Source organism: Orycteropus afer, unplaced genomic scaffold (assembly GCF_000298275.1).
Source record: "Orycteropus afer afer isolate SDZICR_OR568_19922 unplaced genomic scaffold, OryAfe1.0 scaffold00583, whole genome shotgun sequence".
Classification (NCBI taxonomy): domain Eukaryota; kingdom Metazoa; phylum Chordata; class Mammalia; order Tubulidentata; family Orycteropodidae; genus Orycteropus; species Orycteropus afer.
In genome coordinates, this window is record NW_006922170.1 from 1,424,080 (window position 1) to 1,438,598 (window position 14,519).

General features: G+C 38.5%; 1 protein-coding gene across 1 annotated transcript in view; it reads left to right on the forward strand.

Annotated features, from left to right (window-relative positions):
• The window catches only part of GK (glycerol kinase), a 74,417-nt gene that overhangs the window by 47,655 nt on the left and 12,243 nt on the right, over positions 1–14,519 (forward strand). The window contains exons 9-13 of the mRNA XM_007956205.1: positions 248–265; positions 2,131–2,166; positions 2,569–2,636; positions 11,512–11,554; positions 12,519–12,599. Coding sequence (XP_007954396.1) covers positions 248–265; positions 2,131–2,166; positions 2,569–2,636; positions 11,512–11,554; positions 12,519–12,599 — 246 coding nt within the window. The remainder of the gene's footprint in view (positions 1–247; positions 266–2,130; positions 2,167–2,568; positions 2,637–11,511; positions 11,555–12,518; positions 12,600–14,519) is intronic.

A 14,519-nucleotide genomic window follows, 5' to 3' on the forward strand; every position in this document is an offset into this window, starting at 1 on the left:
TTTAAATCTAATAAAGCTTTTGAAGGCAACATGAAATTTCTTAAGGGAAGTATATAGTCAATGCTTATGTATGATAAAAATGCGTCAGTAATTGCATAGCTGCCAACCAACTGACTTGGGTGAGGGGAAAAGACTACTGATGAGAAATAGTTTCAAAGGATGTGGAAAAAAAATTACTTGGACTAGCTTTCTCTTGTATTTAAAATATTATGCTTCTGTCCCCCTTTTTCCCCCTTGCTGACTTTAGAAAATCTCTCATAGCCTGGTGAGTAGGTTGCCCACCAATTATGCTACCCATTCATTTGGAAAAGATACAGTGCATTTCCATTTATGTTTAGACAAGCAGGCATCCATTTGCTAAACAGAAGTATCTAGAGTTTTTGTGAGCCTCCACTTTATTTTACATTCTCCTCAAGTTTTAGTGTTCTGTTTTGTCTTTTTATTAAAAAACTTAATCATTTTTATTTGTAAGTTTTCCATAAGACTAAAAGTGTGTTTCTAAAGTAAAAAAGGCAGTCCCTGGAACCAGAAATTCTCATATTCCCCATTACAAAGTACAGTTGTCATGTGCTTTGAGCTTTTATTATAACAGGCAAATTGGATACAATTTTTAAACGTCCTAAACATCTCTCTTAAATGGTCACTTGACTGGCCTTTTAGACCAGTTAGTTGGAAATGCACTGTCACTTTTTCTGCATGCTTCACCAGAGGATGCTCCCAGGAATCCTGCAGAGGGCTTGCCCCATGAAGAAGAAAGGAGCACTTTACATGACTGAATGCACATAGTAGATCCTACCGATATTTTTACAATTTCAAAAGGATAAACAGACTTTCTTTTTTAATATTTAAATATACTAAGATATATACTCTCTTTGGTTTCCTATTAATCTACTTTAAGCCCTTTTAGCCTTTTATAAAATTTACCCTTATTATCCAGGTTCAGATATTCAAAGACTAGGAGCTCTGATAGTGTAGTGCCTAAGGCACTTGACTGCTAATCAGAGGCTGGCAGTTCAAACCACCAGCCACTCCTCGGAAGGAAGGTTGGGCAATCTACTTCTGTAGTGATACTGCCTTGGAAACCCAAGGGAGGGGTCGCTATGAGTCAGGTCCGACTCAACAACAACATATACAGTAAATAAAAGTGGTAGGTCTTGAATTAACCAGAGAGCATGAAAGAAAGAAAATAATACCAGAGATCTAGAGGAGTGTTTTCTATTTTGTAAAAGGTTCCCCATATTTGTTCTTCTTTCCTTCTCATCCTAACCATTGTGAGGTGGATATTATTCTTACCTTCTCTTTAAACAGATAGGAGCCTGAAGCTCCCAGAGGCTGGGAGACTTGCTCACAATTGACAGACTGACTGAGGAGTCAGTTCAAAGCTTTAGTTTGATGATCTTTCATACTTTAAGGATCATGTTTCTTCCCTCTAATTTCTTAATATCAGTAAAAATTGCTTTGTGTTGGTATATGTTTTTTAAACAAGTTTGGTGAAGTACAGAGTCAGCCACTTAGTGCTGGCCATATTTTAACAAAAAACAAAAACCACTATTCTTAATATAAATTAACTCTTGCTTACCTAAACCTCAAGAATACCTCCAATACCTGAAAACTTGTATTTCTTACTTATCTCAAGAGCAGTTTGAAGAGAAAGCAGTATTGTTAAACTGCAGCCTTTCAAAACAAATATGTTGACTGCTACTTTGACAGCTATTATATGTTAATACTAGAGGATGAGGTAGTCATTTCTTAATAACAATAGTACTGATAATGACTCCAGCAATCAAGCCACCCAGCCGCTATTATGTAGATAAACAAACAGATACCTAAGGAGGTTTCAGCTGCCTTGCTCTGTGGCTTACCACTAACCAACAGCGGAACCAGGAGTGAAGCCCAGGTCCTGACTCTCAGTCCGTTATTCTCATGTTCTTTCTATAATGCCATGTCTCTTCTTGTAATTCTAGGAATAGTAGCATCTATCTCTGTAGCACTCATGTAGTTAAAACACTTGCTTTGTCTTGTCTGCCCACATGCCAGAGCATGTTGCTTATTTGTGTTGATTCATGCTGCAGTTATGTTAATAATGCCAAAAGTTTGTATATTCATAATCCTTCTTTAAAATTTCATTAGAAAGCTGGGGCCTTGGAAGGTGTGCCTATATCCGGGGTAAGTTTCATCACTAAACATTTCCCTGCTAATCTCCACCCCTACCGGTACTCTACTTTCCTCCTATATCTTAAAAAATCAGGCAGCCCCTTCCTAAACCATAGAAAACAAGTTACAGCAATAAAGTGGGCTAATGCTTGTTCTTATGTGACACGGTGTGGGCCATTAAGAATCTTTCAATAAATTAATGAGTTATTTCTCTAACTCTCCCTTCCCATACCTAATAGTACCTTGTAGGACTGTTAACAAATGGGAAAAGGGCCAAATGGAACAAATGCAAGAAACATAGAAAATTCATTCCTTGCTAAATAAAAAAGGGAAAAGAAATCTTAAGATGATGCTAAATAGGAAATTTTTAATGTTGTTTTAGTCCATGTTCTTTATTGTCATTTATACTTTCAGTGCTTGGGGGACCAGTCTGCTGCATTAGTGGGACAAATGTGCTTTCAGGATGGACAAGCCAAAAACACGTGAGTTTAAGATTTAAGAAACAGACCTAAAACCTCTAGCTGACTAAAATGGTGTTTTGTTCTTCCCCCTTGGTGCTTTTAATGAGGAGAAGCTTTTGAAATTCTTCAGGCTACACATCAATAGCTTAATAAGTCCAATATGCATATGTAAACTTGTTCAGTTATTTGAATAAGACACTTCAGATCATACGTAGAACATACTGCAGAAGTTTATGCAAACTGTCTTAGTTTCCTGGTGCTGCTGTAACAAATACAAGTAGGTGGCTTTAAAGAAGAGAAATTTATTTTCTGACTGTTTCCGAGGCTGGAAGTCTAAATTCAGGACTCTAGAAGAAGGCCCTCTTCTTCTTCTCCTCCTTCTTGGTGGGCTCTAAGGGAAGATATTTGTCTCTTTCAGCTTCTATAGACCTTCTTGGGGTCTGTCTTTCCTCTAGTTTATGCGTGTCTCTGAGTCTCATCTTCTCTTTTGAGAAGTCAGAAATGATTGGGTTTAGGACACACCCTATACTGATAAGCCCTTGTTAACATAACAAAGAGGCCCTATTGCCAAATGGAATTCCATCCCTGTAGGGGTCAGGATTCCAGCACATATTTTGGCAGGATGCCATTCAATCCATAACAAAGGCCTTAATTTATAAAATATACTATCTTTTTCCATCCCAGAAACTAAATTTAGGCTTTAAAGTAAGTATCAATGACCAGACATGCTTATAGGGGAGAAAAGGTAGGAAAGAACCATAATTTAAACTATAATTTTCAGTGTTATTCCTGCCTAAGTCTTTCTCACTGTAATTGTAAAGTTATATTGTTATGGAATTCTCAGAACTATTTTCCTAGCACTGTGCTTTCTCCCTGTTATCTCAATTTTTTCCCTTGACAAGCAGCAGAAACAATGATAGAAATGGAGATTTTGTGCATTTTTCTCCTAATCTCATCTCCTTGTTAGTCACTAATCAAACTAAGCAAAGGTACAAATGAAGAAATTGAAGACTGTGTTTAGAGAATGTTGAAAAGATGAAGGTGGGGAAGTGGTGAGGAGCCTGTGACAAGCCTCATATCTGAGAGCAGTAAGATCACTCCCACTTTAGATGAGAAAAACAGATGCTCAGAAAGGTTAAGTGGCTTTCCTAAAATCATAGTACTGATGCAAATCAGAACCAAATCCCAAATCCACCCTTCTGATAAAATCGGGAGCTCTTTCTTTCTGTTACATCATTAACCATACTTATTAGAAAGTAGCATTTTAGACATTAAAACAATACCTACTGATATGTATCTAGATGAACAAAAACGCAATATGCTTTAAAAAGTTGAAAAATAATTGTAATTATAACTTAAGCCCAGCAAATGGACATTGTGCTACAGATAATGCACCATGTCCTTTAAACACATTATATCTTTTAATCCTCATAGAAATTCTACTAAGATCCCCATGTTATAAAGGAAAAAACTGAGAAGTAGAGAGAATAACTAATTTATGCAACATCACGTGGCTGGTAACCAGAAGAAGCGATATTTGTACCCATATCTATCTCATTACTTAGCCAGGGTTCTTAACCGCCATACTTTATTATCTCCCTAAGAAAAGATTTCCATAGACCTAGCAGGAAACTATCTACATTTAACTGATCATATCTTGAGAATCTCCTAATTCTCTCATCTTAACTTTGGCAGTTTAGAAGTTCTTTTGTGAATAATGGAATGTCTAACAAATTTACATTGAATATTCTTGTAGTCTGGCAATTTGAGCAGTCATGGGTGAGTGTGACATTATTTGTGAGAGAGGTTTTTTGGGAGAGGTGATATAAAAATTGTTTGCAGGTCATGGTAACCAGAGGTTACTGTCAGGATATTTTGAGTAAGCATGTGTTTGGAAACAGATTCTTTGAATTCTGGGTTCCAGACAGTTGAAGTGAGAGTCAAGAGAAACGAGAAAAATACTGTTTATACCCTTCCTTCTTCCTCTGCTAGAAATACAAATGCTAGTAAATCCGATGTTATCTAGCACAGAATATAGGACTCTAGTAGGCACGCAATAAAATTGCCCTATTTTCCTCCTTTCTTTACTGCCCCCCCATAGGTGTTATCAGCCATCCTTAAATGATGACTTTCGGTTAGAGAGTGCTTGTTGAGTGCATCTGCAACAACTGCAGATTAGAGGAGGGAATTAAGATCTTTGGTGTCATATTTCTTATTAAGGGGAGAAAGAACACAAATACACAATCATTATCAATTCAAACTTATGTGCTATAAGAAACTTTGAAGTAATGCTGTTGGGTTTCAAAGGGAAGGAAGAAAAGTCACAAGATTATGTTAGTGAAGAGATGTTTTGAAAAATAAGTGATACTGGCAAGTGGAGGGAACACTGGACAAAGGTACAAATAAGGAAGTTGAAGACTTTATTTAGAGAATGTATAAAAGATCAAGGTAGGGAGATCAAGGTAGGGAAGTGGCCGAAAACAAGGCTAGAGAAATGGGTTGGTCATGTTGTGCAGCTCTGAATTTCAGGCTGAGGAAGTTTTTAAAATTTTTTTATGGTAATTTGGGTGAAAGTTTACAGAGCTATCCTTTTCCATACAGCAATTTGTACACCATTTGTTTCATGACATTGACTGTAATCCCCACAATGTAACAGCTCTCTTCCCACTTCCTCCCTGTAGTTACATCTTCCCTGTGTCCTTCTTTCCTGTGAATTCCTGCCCCCTGAGTTATCTCCTTGTACAAATACTGCCCTTCTGCTCTTTCATGATTGACTGTTCTAAGGAGTGTTATCTACCTGGTGTAAAAATATTCACCCTATGTGCCTGTCTGTTGTTTGCCTGGAAGCCACAGGAGTGAGTTCAATTCTAGGCCTGAAGGGTAACTGGTAACTAGGGGCCCTAATCTAGTTAGGTAGCCAGCCGATGCAGAGAGGAACCAGGCCAGAGTGAATTGTTAAAAAATAAGTTTTAGCTGTATGAAAAGTGAATTTACTCTCTAAATCTTCACCCAAATCAAAATAAAATTAAAAAAAAAAAATAAGTTTTATTGAATCATCTGCCCCAACAGATGGGCTGAGGCTTAAAACAGCATTAGCCAACCCAGCCTGTCTCCGCAGGGTACCTAAGTAGTGTTTTAATGTGGGAGGTAGAGTGCCTCTTTCAAAAGAAGAAATCCTTAATGGGTCTATAAGTTGTGTGGGGAGGGAACTGAGTGCAGAGGCAGAAATTAAATGGGGGGTGGGGAGCAGGAACAAGACAGAAACTGAAACTGAGTGTAGGGTGTGGGGACAAGGCAGAGGTGGCAACGGAACACAAAGAGGAGAGGCAGAAGCTGAGTAACTGTGGGCTGGGTGGAGAGTTAACCTATTAAGTCTTGGGGATTTCACCACGCTCTGTCAGACCAGTAAGCCTAGTCTTTATGATTTTGAGTTTTGTTCCACATTATTCTCCCAGTTTATCTAGGATCTCCCACGCTGATTCCTTTGCGAGTGTTTGATAGTAGTAGCCAGGCACCATCTAGTTCTTCTGGTATCAGTGTCATGTAGGCTAGAGTTCTCGTGGTCTCCTAGTCCCTTGGACTAAGTGTTTCCATGCGTCTTTTGTTTTCTTCATTCTTCTTTACTCTGGACGAGGAGAGACCAATTACTGCATCTAGATGGCCGCTTGCAAGCCTTTAAGACCCCAGTCGCTACTCACCAAAGTAGGATGTAGAACAATGTTTTTTTGTGTAATATATTATGCCAGTTGAGCTTGATGTCCCCTGTGACTATGGTCCCAAGCCCACAGATCCAACAACTCCTCCATTAGGGTGGTTGAATGTGCTTAAGAAGTTATCATAACTTTGTATCCCATTAGTTCTATTTATATGGACATTCTTATAGCACATACAGATACGTGTATAGAAATATTGTCTGCCAACCTTGTATATGGTCATGGGTCTATTCCCTTTTGCCTGGACATACCTGATCATTCAGCCTGTCTACCTATCTATTTACTCATAGATTGTTTGTTATCACTGATAAAACACAGTATTGTATATATAAAAGTGTTTATGTTTGTTGTCTGTAGTACCCTGAGGAGGTTTTTCTTGACAAACCAGTGGGAAACTTCTGAAGGTTTATGAGCTGGTGTTCAGAAATGACTGCAGCTCATAGTTAATAATATGGAAGTCCTAGGTCAGACTTGAGGAGAGACTAGAGGCAAAGAGAATGTGAAAGAGGTCACTACAGTAGCATTCTAGTGTTGAGGGTATGGATTAAGGAGCATGGGTATAAGAAAGGGAGGCTGGGGTGGATATGACTGGGTATGGTGGGAAGGGAAAGAAAGAGGAAGAAGGTATTAATTACATCGTGGCGCTTGAGTTAGGTGGTTTGAGTAGAAGAATTTCTGTTTGGAACATAATTTGTGGCACATATTTGGAAACATGGAATGAGTTCAATATAAAAAGAGAGATTTTGTATTTCCCCACATGTAGATGTAATTTTTGAAGCAGTACCATTAGATGAAATTACCAAGAAAAAGGATACATAAAAGTAGAGGACGTATTTGGAAGAAGTATGAGACACAGAGATGGAAAGTCAGAAAAACAGATGAGAATGTAGTTATCACGAATATAGAAATCCAGGATAAATATTATTTAAGAGGGAGGCATGGTCAGCAGCACAGAATACTACCGAAAAGTCAAGGAGGCTGAGAACTGAGAGCAGACTATTGGACATAGAAATTTGGATTTCATTGGTGATCCCCAAGAATGAAATTGCATTGGTTTCCTAGGGCTGCTATAACAAATGCCACAAACTTGTGTGGCTTATAAGAACAGAAATTTACTGTCTTCTAGTTTTAGAGGCTAGTAGTCCACTCTCAAGATGTTAACCATGTTGATTCCTTCTGAGGGCTCTGAGAATCTGTTCCATGCCTCTCTCCTAGTTTCTAGAGATAGCCAGCAATCCTTGGCATTCTTTGGGTTGTATCTTCACATGACCATCATCTCTCTGGCTCTTATATATGATGTCTTTTATAAGGACATCAGTCACTTAGCATTAGGACCTACTTTACTCCAACGTGACTTCATGTTAGTTAACCTAGCTGATAACATCCTCAAAGACCCAGTTTCTAAAGAGGGTCACATTCATAGCTACAAGGATTAGGACTTCAACATATCTTTTTGGGGTAATATAATTCAATCCTTAACAGAAGTTTTAGTGGAAAGCTCAAGATGGAAGCCAGGTGTGAAATGGTCAGAAGGGATACAGATAGGTAGAAAACAGACATAGGAAGACAAAAGATGCTTTCCTAAAATGCAACCATCAAGCAATGGTAAGAGAGGTAGATTTGTAAGGTTAAAACAGAGTTATGCAAAGTTTTAGGGATTTTGTTTGTTTTTATTTTTAAGTTATAATAAGACCAGAGAAGATTCTTTAGTGCCTGAACAGAGAAGACAAGGATGTTTTTAAATAAATGGGGGTTAATTGATAGGCAGAACAAAGTCCTAAAAGAAGTTAGAGAGATTGGAGTTGAAAATTTAGCAAATCTCTTAACTTCAGCAGGGAGAATATGACAGCTCAGAATTCAGTGGGAAACATCTCTCTGGTTCAGAGTCCTGGGATGAATTATGGTGATGGTAATTTTACTTTTGATTTTATCTATATGTTCTAATAGAGAATGAATGAACATGCATTATCTGAGCATCAAATTTCATTTTTAAGAAAGATAACCTACGATAGATGCCTCATCTCCCTTACCAGAGGCACTGAGTGAGTGGAATAAAGGCCTTTTGACCTCCTTCACAGTTTCACCCAGGGCCACTCACCCGCATTTTGTTCATCATCTTTGGCACACCTCTCTAGGCTGCTCAGTCCTGAGCTAATAATCATGAAGGACAGCAAGCAGTCTTTACCTTCACAGATGTTAGAAAAGGAGACAAGAGATATTTCAAAGTCAGACATCTTTCTAGGATGTTTAAACACAGGACCATCTTGAAGAAGGAGAGATAGACCCCCCCCCCCATATTTGCTGAAAGCTCCATACCATATATGTTTGACTCCTGTGTAGAAGCAGGAGCCCTGGTGCCACAGTAGTTAAGGCATTCAACTACTAAATGAAAGGTCGGTGGTTTGGACCCACTACCCACTCCGTGGGAGAAAGATGTGTGGCAGTCTGCTCCCATAAATATTACAACCTTGGAAACCCTATTCTGTTGTATAGGGTTGCTATGAGTCAGAATCACCTCAATGGCAACAGGTGGTTTTGGTTTTTGGTGTAGTGAGGAAAGAATAATACAGTTCTAAGAGGAAAATAATTGCCACTGTACTGCTTTGAGTGTTGTGGTCTAATGAAGCAATGTGACTCTCTTCATTCATTGACAATACACATTAACAAAAATGAGGGAACCCCTCAGTGAAATGGTTTGACACAATGGCTGCAACCATGGACTCAAATATAGCCAACAATCATGAAGATGGCACAGGACTGGGCAGTGTTTCATTTTGTTACACACAGGGATGCCATGAGTCACGTGACTTGATGGCAACTAACCACAACTTATCAAGTATACTAACTTAAGAATTCACTTTGATTTATTAAGTTCCTTGAGGCTTTCCATCAACTTTGTACTTTGAGACTCATATACAGCTGTTCACTATACAGAGTGTTTATATGGGTGCTAAATTGGTAGAGGTTTTGCCTCTTTTTTTCCTCCCCATTCTTATTGTTGATATGTAGCAAAACATCTGTCAATTCAGCACTTCTCAGGTGTGCAATTTAGTGATGTCAGTTACATTAATCATATTGTCCAACCATCAACCATAAAACCAAAAACCTAACTCACTGTCATGAAGTCAGTTCCTACTCATAGCAACCCCCTTTGGTTTTCTGAGGTGGTAAATCTTTACAGAAGTAGATTGTCCAGTCTTCCTTCTGTGGAGTGGCTGGTGGGTTTGAACCACCAACCTTCTGGTTAGTAGTTAAATGCCTTAGGCACTACGCCACCAGAGCTCCTTATCACCCATAATAATTGCCAAATTTTTTATCACTATAAACTGAAAGTCACTACTTCTTAAACAATGATTCCCCCTTTTCCCCTTCTTCCCATCCCTGGTAACCACTAATAAATTTTGATCTATGCATTTGCCTTTTCAGTCTCAGGGTTTAAAATATCAGGGAAATTCATTGTCCTTTCAAAACCAAACCATTGAGTTGATTTCAACTTATAGTGAACCCCATTGGGTTTGCAAGGCTGTAAATCTTTACAGAGGCAGACTGCCTCATCTTTATTCTGCAGAGTGGCTGGTGGATTTAAACCACTGACCTTTTGGTTAGGTGCCAAATGCCTTAACCACTGTACCACCAGAACTCCTTATTCATTGTCCTTACCTAGTGTTATTTGACAGGTGTCATTACAAATTTACATACAGGCAGACCCTGTGTTACTAAGGTCTGACTTAAAAGTGAACCAAGCCCCATAATGCCTATTACATAAAAAATTCAAGGTATATACAATGGTTCATAACAGCAGTTGCTACATTGCAATGCACATCAAAACATTATTATTACTATTATCACTATACTATCTTAAAGATGCTTTGGTGTGTCTGGAAATGTTTCTTTAGTTTTTTTTATGCATAAAAGGGTATGCTACATACTATATACTAAGACAGACATTCGACTAACTCATGTTAGATACAAACCCTACCTAACTGTTTTGACTTAGGTACAAATTCAACTTAAAGACAGATTTAGGAACGGAACTTGTTTGTAATCCAGGGATTGCCTATATTCATTCATGTCATGCTTCCTGAATGTATCAGCTATTCATCAAGCGGCTGAGAATATATTGGGTGAGAAGAGATAAAATGTCTCAGCTAACTAATCCTTATTCACAACAATGGTGCCTGGAAAAATGTTTATTGGAAAAATTTCCTGCAGTTTTTGTTTGTTCCACAAGAGATACACAGCTAACAACATCTGTTGACTTCATAGTAGCTTCTGCTAAGATATCTCTGCCAGCCCCTGGACTGGACACTTTCCCACAGCTTCTGGAATGTCACCTGCTAGAAGGTCACCACTACAGTTAGAATCATGATGTGTAGAGCAAGGCCTGTAGGAAGAAATCTTGAACTCAAGCAGGAAAGCTACCTGATTATCCCAACTCTGTTTAAATAATTTCCCTGGGACCCATAATGGTATCAGTTTGGGCCGCATATCTGTCTGACACAAGTCAAAACTACTCATTAATGTCAAAGTGCCAGACTTGTTGCAGAGTCCAAAGTTTATACCAATAAGGCTGCCACAACATAAATTCAGCTCTTCCAAGTCAGTGGGTTACATTATGGCTGATTATTCCACTGCTATTAGAATGCCCTGTCCTGCAAAGAAAATGGGAAAGGTGGGCCTCCCGTTTTTGTGGCACTCCTGTCCCATGTTGGAGCTACACTTTCCCACACTGTGACCTGGCCTCCTCTCTGTGCCAGAAAATAGTGTATTTTGTTAGTTATGGTTGCATTAAGCTTGACAGTTCCATTGGTGAATGGCTGTTAGCCATGATGTTTCACTCCATGTGGTTTATTAGTAGCAATGCAACCAACCATGACCAAACAGAGAATTTATTTTACTTCATTGGTGTTTTATAAACATAGCCCTGGGCTAAAACAGAGTACATGCTAAATACTACACCTACTTTTTTTTCCCCGTTAAAATTATACTAAGTACATTTTCTTATATATTGATCTTTAAAATATTATCCGATAAGGAGTATATGGTGCTTGTGTAACTTTTAGAACTTTACTAAAATGGCTTTTATTGCACTAAATTAAATGTCAGTTTAGATTATTTGTATTATTAATGTTTTGTAATTTAATAAAATTGTCATACTATTCATTCTCCCCCCTCAACTATAGGTATGGAACAGGCTGTTTCTTACTTTGTAATACAGGCCATAAGGTTGGTTTTTTTTTTCCCAAATTAAAAGATTGCTAAAAGTCTCCTTTAAGTTCATATAAGTAATATCTGAACATAATTTGCTGTTAAGTTACTTTTGAGTTGTGACCTTTTATTTAATCTTTATCAGTCAGAATCAACTGGACGGCAACCAACAACAACAGGCTTTAATTTAGAATTCAATAAAAGCCATAAATTTGAATGGACCTAGTGAGAACCATAGGAGCTCTGGTAGCATAGTGCCTAAGGCACTTGACTGCTGACCAGAAGGCTGACGGTTCAAACCCACCAGCCACTCCTTGGAAGGAAGGTTGGGCAATCCTACTTCTGTAGTGATCTGCCTCGGCAACCCAAGGGGGGATTGCTATGAGTCGGGGCTGATACTGCCTCAGCAACCCAAGGAGGGATAGCTATGAGTCAGGGCTGACTCGACGGCACATAACAACAACAACAGTAAGAACCATGGGAGATCTGGTGGCATAGTGCCTAAGGCATTTGACTGCTAACCAGCAGGCTGGCAGTTCAAACCCACCAGCCACCCATCAGAAGGAAGTTTGGGCAATCTACTTCCATGGAGATACCACTGCAGGAGCCCAAAGAGGGGTTGCTATGAGTTGGAACAGACTTGACAGCAGTGAGTTTGTGTTTTTTTAAGTAAGAACCATTTCACATTCTTCGAATTTTCTGTGTGTGTTTTTAATTATGTTTTGGGGATATCTAGACTGGGACTTTATCAGATTCTTAATACAACTCTAATTAAGAAGAAGGAATAAACTTTGTACAGTTTAAATCTGTTATTTTTAATACTGATCATTTTGACGGTTAAAATTTATTTATAATTTGTTCTTAAAATTGGCAAATCTATTGAAATATTTTGTATCTGGGTCATTTTAGCTTTGAAAAAACATTCTCATGCTATCTTTTTATTTTCCTAACTACTGAAAATTCTTTCTGTTATTCCATACAGTGTGTATTTTCTGAACATGGCCTTCTGACCACGGTGGCTTACAAACTAGGCAGAGACAAACCGGTATATTATGCATTGGAAGTAAGTTATTTTAAATCACTGTGGATAATATGACACACATTTAAAGCTAATGAAAATTACAGTGTTTTCTAATACCTTTTCTGGAACAGAACTTGGGACCAGGCTGAGTCAGGACTCCCTGGAGACCTTTACTTGACTGGTTCCTCAGTTCTTAACACCAACTAGTCATGTAACATTGGGCATATTACTTGACCACCCTGCAATGTAAGATTGCCTATCTCTAACATTTAATAAAAGAATTGACTTGATCTCTGACATTGCTTTCAGCTTGAACATTCTGTGCTTTTATAACTAAAATGCTCCAGTGTTCCAAAGATAACCAGTAGACAAAAAAAGAAAAAGCACTGTCTTCAGTTATCTCCCCATAAAAATAAATTTTGTGTCACATTTTCATGTGGGAAAGAAAGTGGAGGAGATTTGTGCCATCTACCACTGGAAACATTTGTTTTAAGTATGTTTGTTCTGTGTGTCAAGGGTTAGCGTAACATGTCTCAACCTAAAACCCTATGATCTCTCTCTTTCCCTTTCCACCAGTATGGACAGTGCTTAGCATAGCACTAGGCTCGTAGACTGTATACTTGATAAGTATTTCCTGTAATAATAAATAGTAAGTTCTCTTTTTTTTCTTATACAATCAATGATTTAGAATTGTAGATGCCTTAGACCTGGAAAGGTCCTCAGGGATAGAGGTCACCTGGTCTTAACAACTTCCAATATGAAAAGCCTTCTCTTGTATGCTTTACTGATAGCTTGCTGACTTTTGTTTGAAAATTACACCAAAAACTGAGAAAAGGGGATACTAAACCCAAAAACCCAAACCCATCGCATTGATTCCGACTCATAGCAATCCTATAGGACAGAGTAGAACTGCTGCCTGAGGGTGTTTCCCCACGCATCAGCAGTTCAGTCCTTTTTATGGCCAAATAAAGTCCACTGTATGCATATACCACATTTTAATCCATTCATCAGGCTGCCCCAGGGTGTTTCCAATATATACGGAGGCAGATTGCCACATCTTCTTCCTATGGAGCCGCTGATGAATTTGAACCTCTGACCTTTTGGTTAGCAGGCAAGCAATTAACCACTGCACTACCAGGGCTCCTAAGCCTAATTCTACTCAACTGGATCTACTGAAATATACAAATTGCAGTAACTAGAAGCTGTGAGTGATAGATTTGTTTACATTCTAAAAACTGACAAGAAAGAGTAACCATTTATAATAGAACTAAACTGCTGAATAAATGGGGACAGGGAGGTAGGCAACAGGTAAACGACATTCTGGTTTAATACATACCTGTTAAAAACACCAAATGTCACCTGACAGTCTGGTTTGGGCAACTCTGTGGAAGTAATATATATTAATAATCTCTGAGTGAAACATCAGTGCAAAAAATTTTTGCCATTCCTATGGTTTGTGATGATAGGAGCTCTTGTGGTGCAGTGATTAAGGCATCTGGCTGCTAACCCACCAGCTGCTCCATGGAAGAAAGATGAGGAAGACTGCTTCTGTAAAGGTTCATAGCCTTAGAAACCCAATGGGGATCGCTATGAGTTGGAAAGGAGCTCTGGTGGCGTAATGCCTAAGGCATTTGGCTGCTAACCAGAAGGCTGGAGGTTCAAACCCACTAGCCACTCCTCAGAAGGAAGATTGGACAATCTACTTCCATAGTGATACCGCCTCGGAAACCCAAGGAGGGGTCACTATGAGTCGGATTTGACTCGACTTGATGGCAGTGAGTTTATGGTTTGTGTTGATAATCTGTTTTTCACCCTCAGTGTCTTCTTTTTAACAGCTTTATTGAGATAAAATCTATACACTATGAAATTCAACTTTTTAAAGTATACAGTTTATTGGTTTTAGGTATATTCAAAGAGTTGGGCAACCTTACCCCAAAGAGAAATTTCCAGCAACTTCTGCCA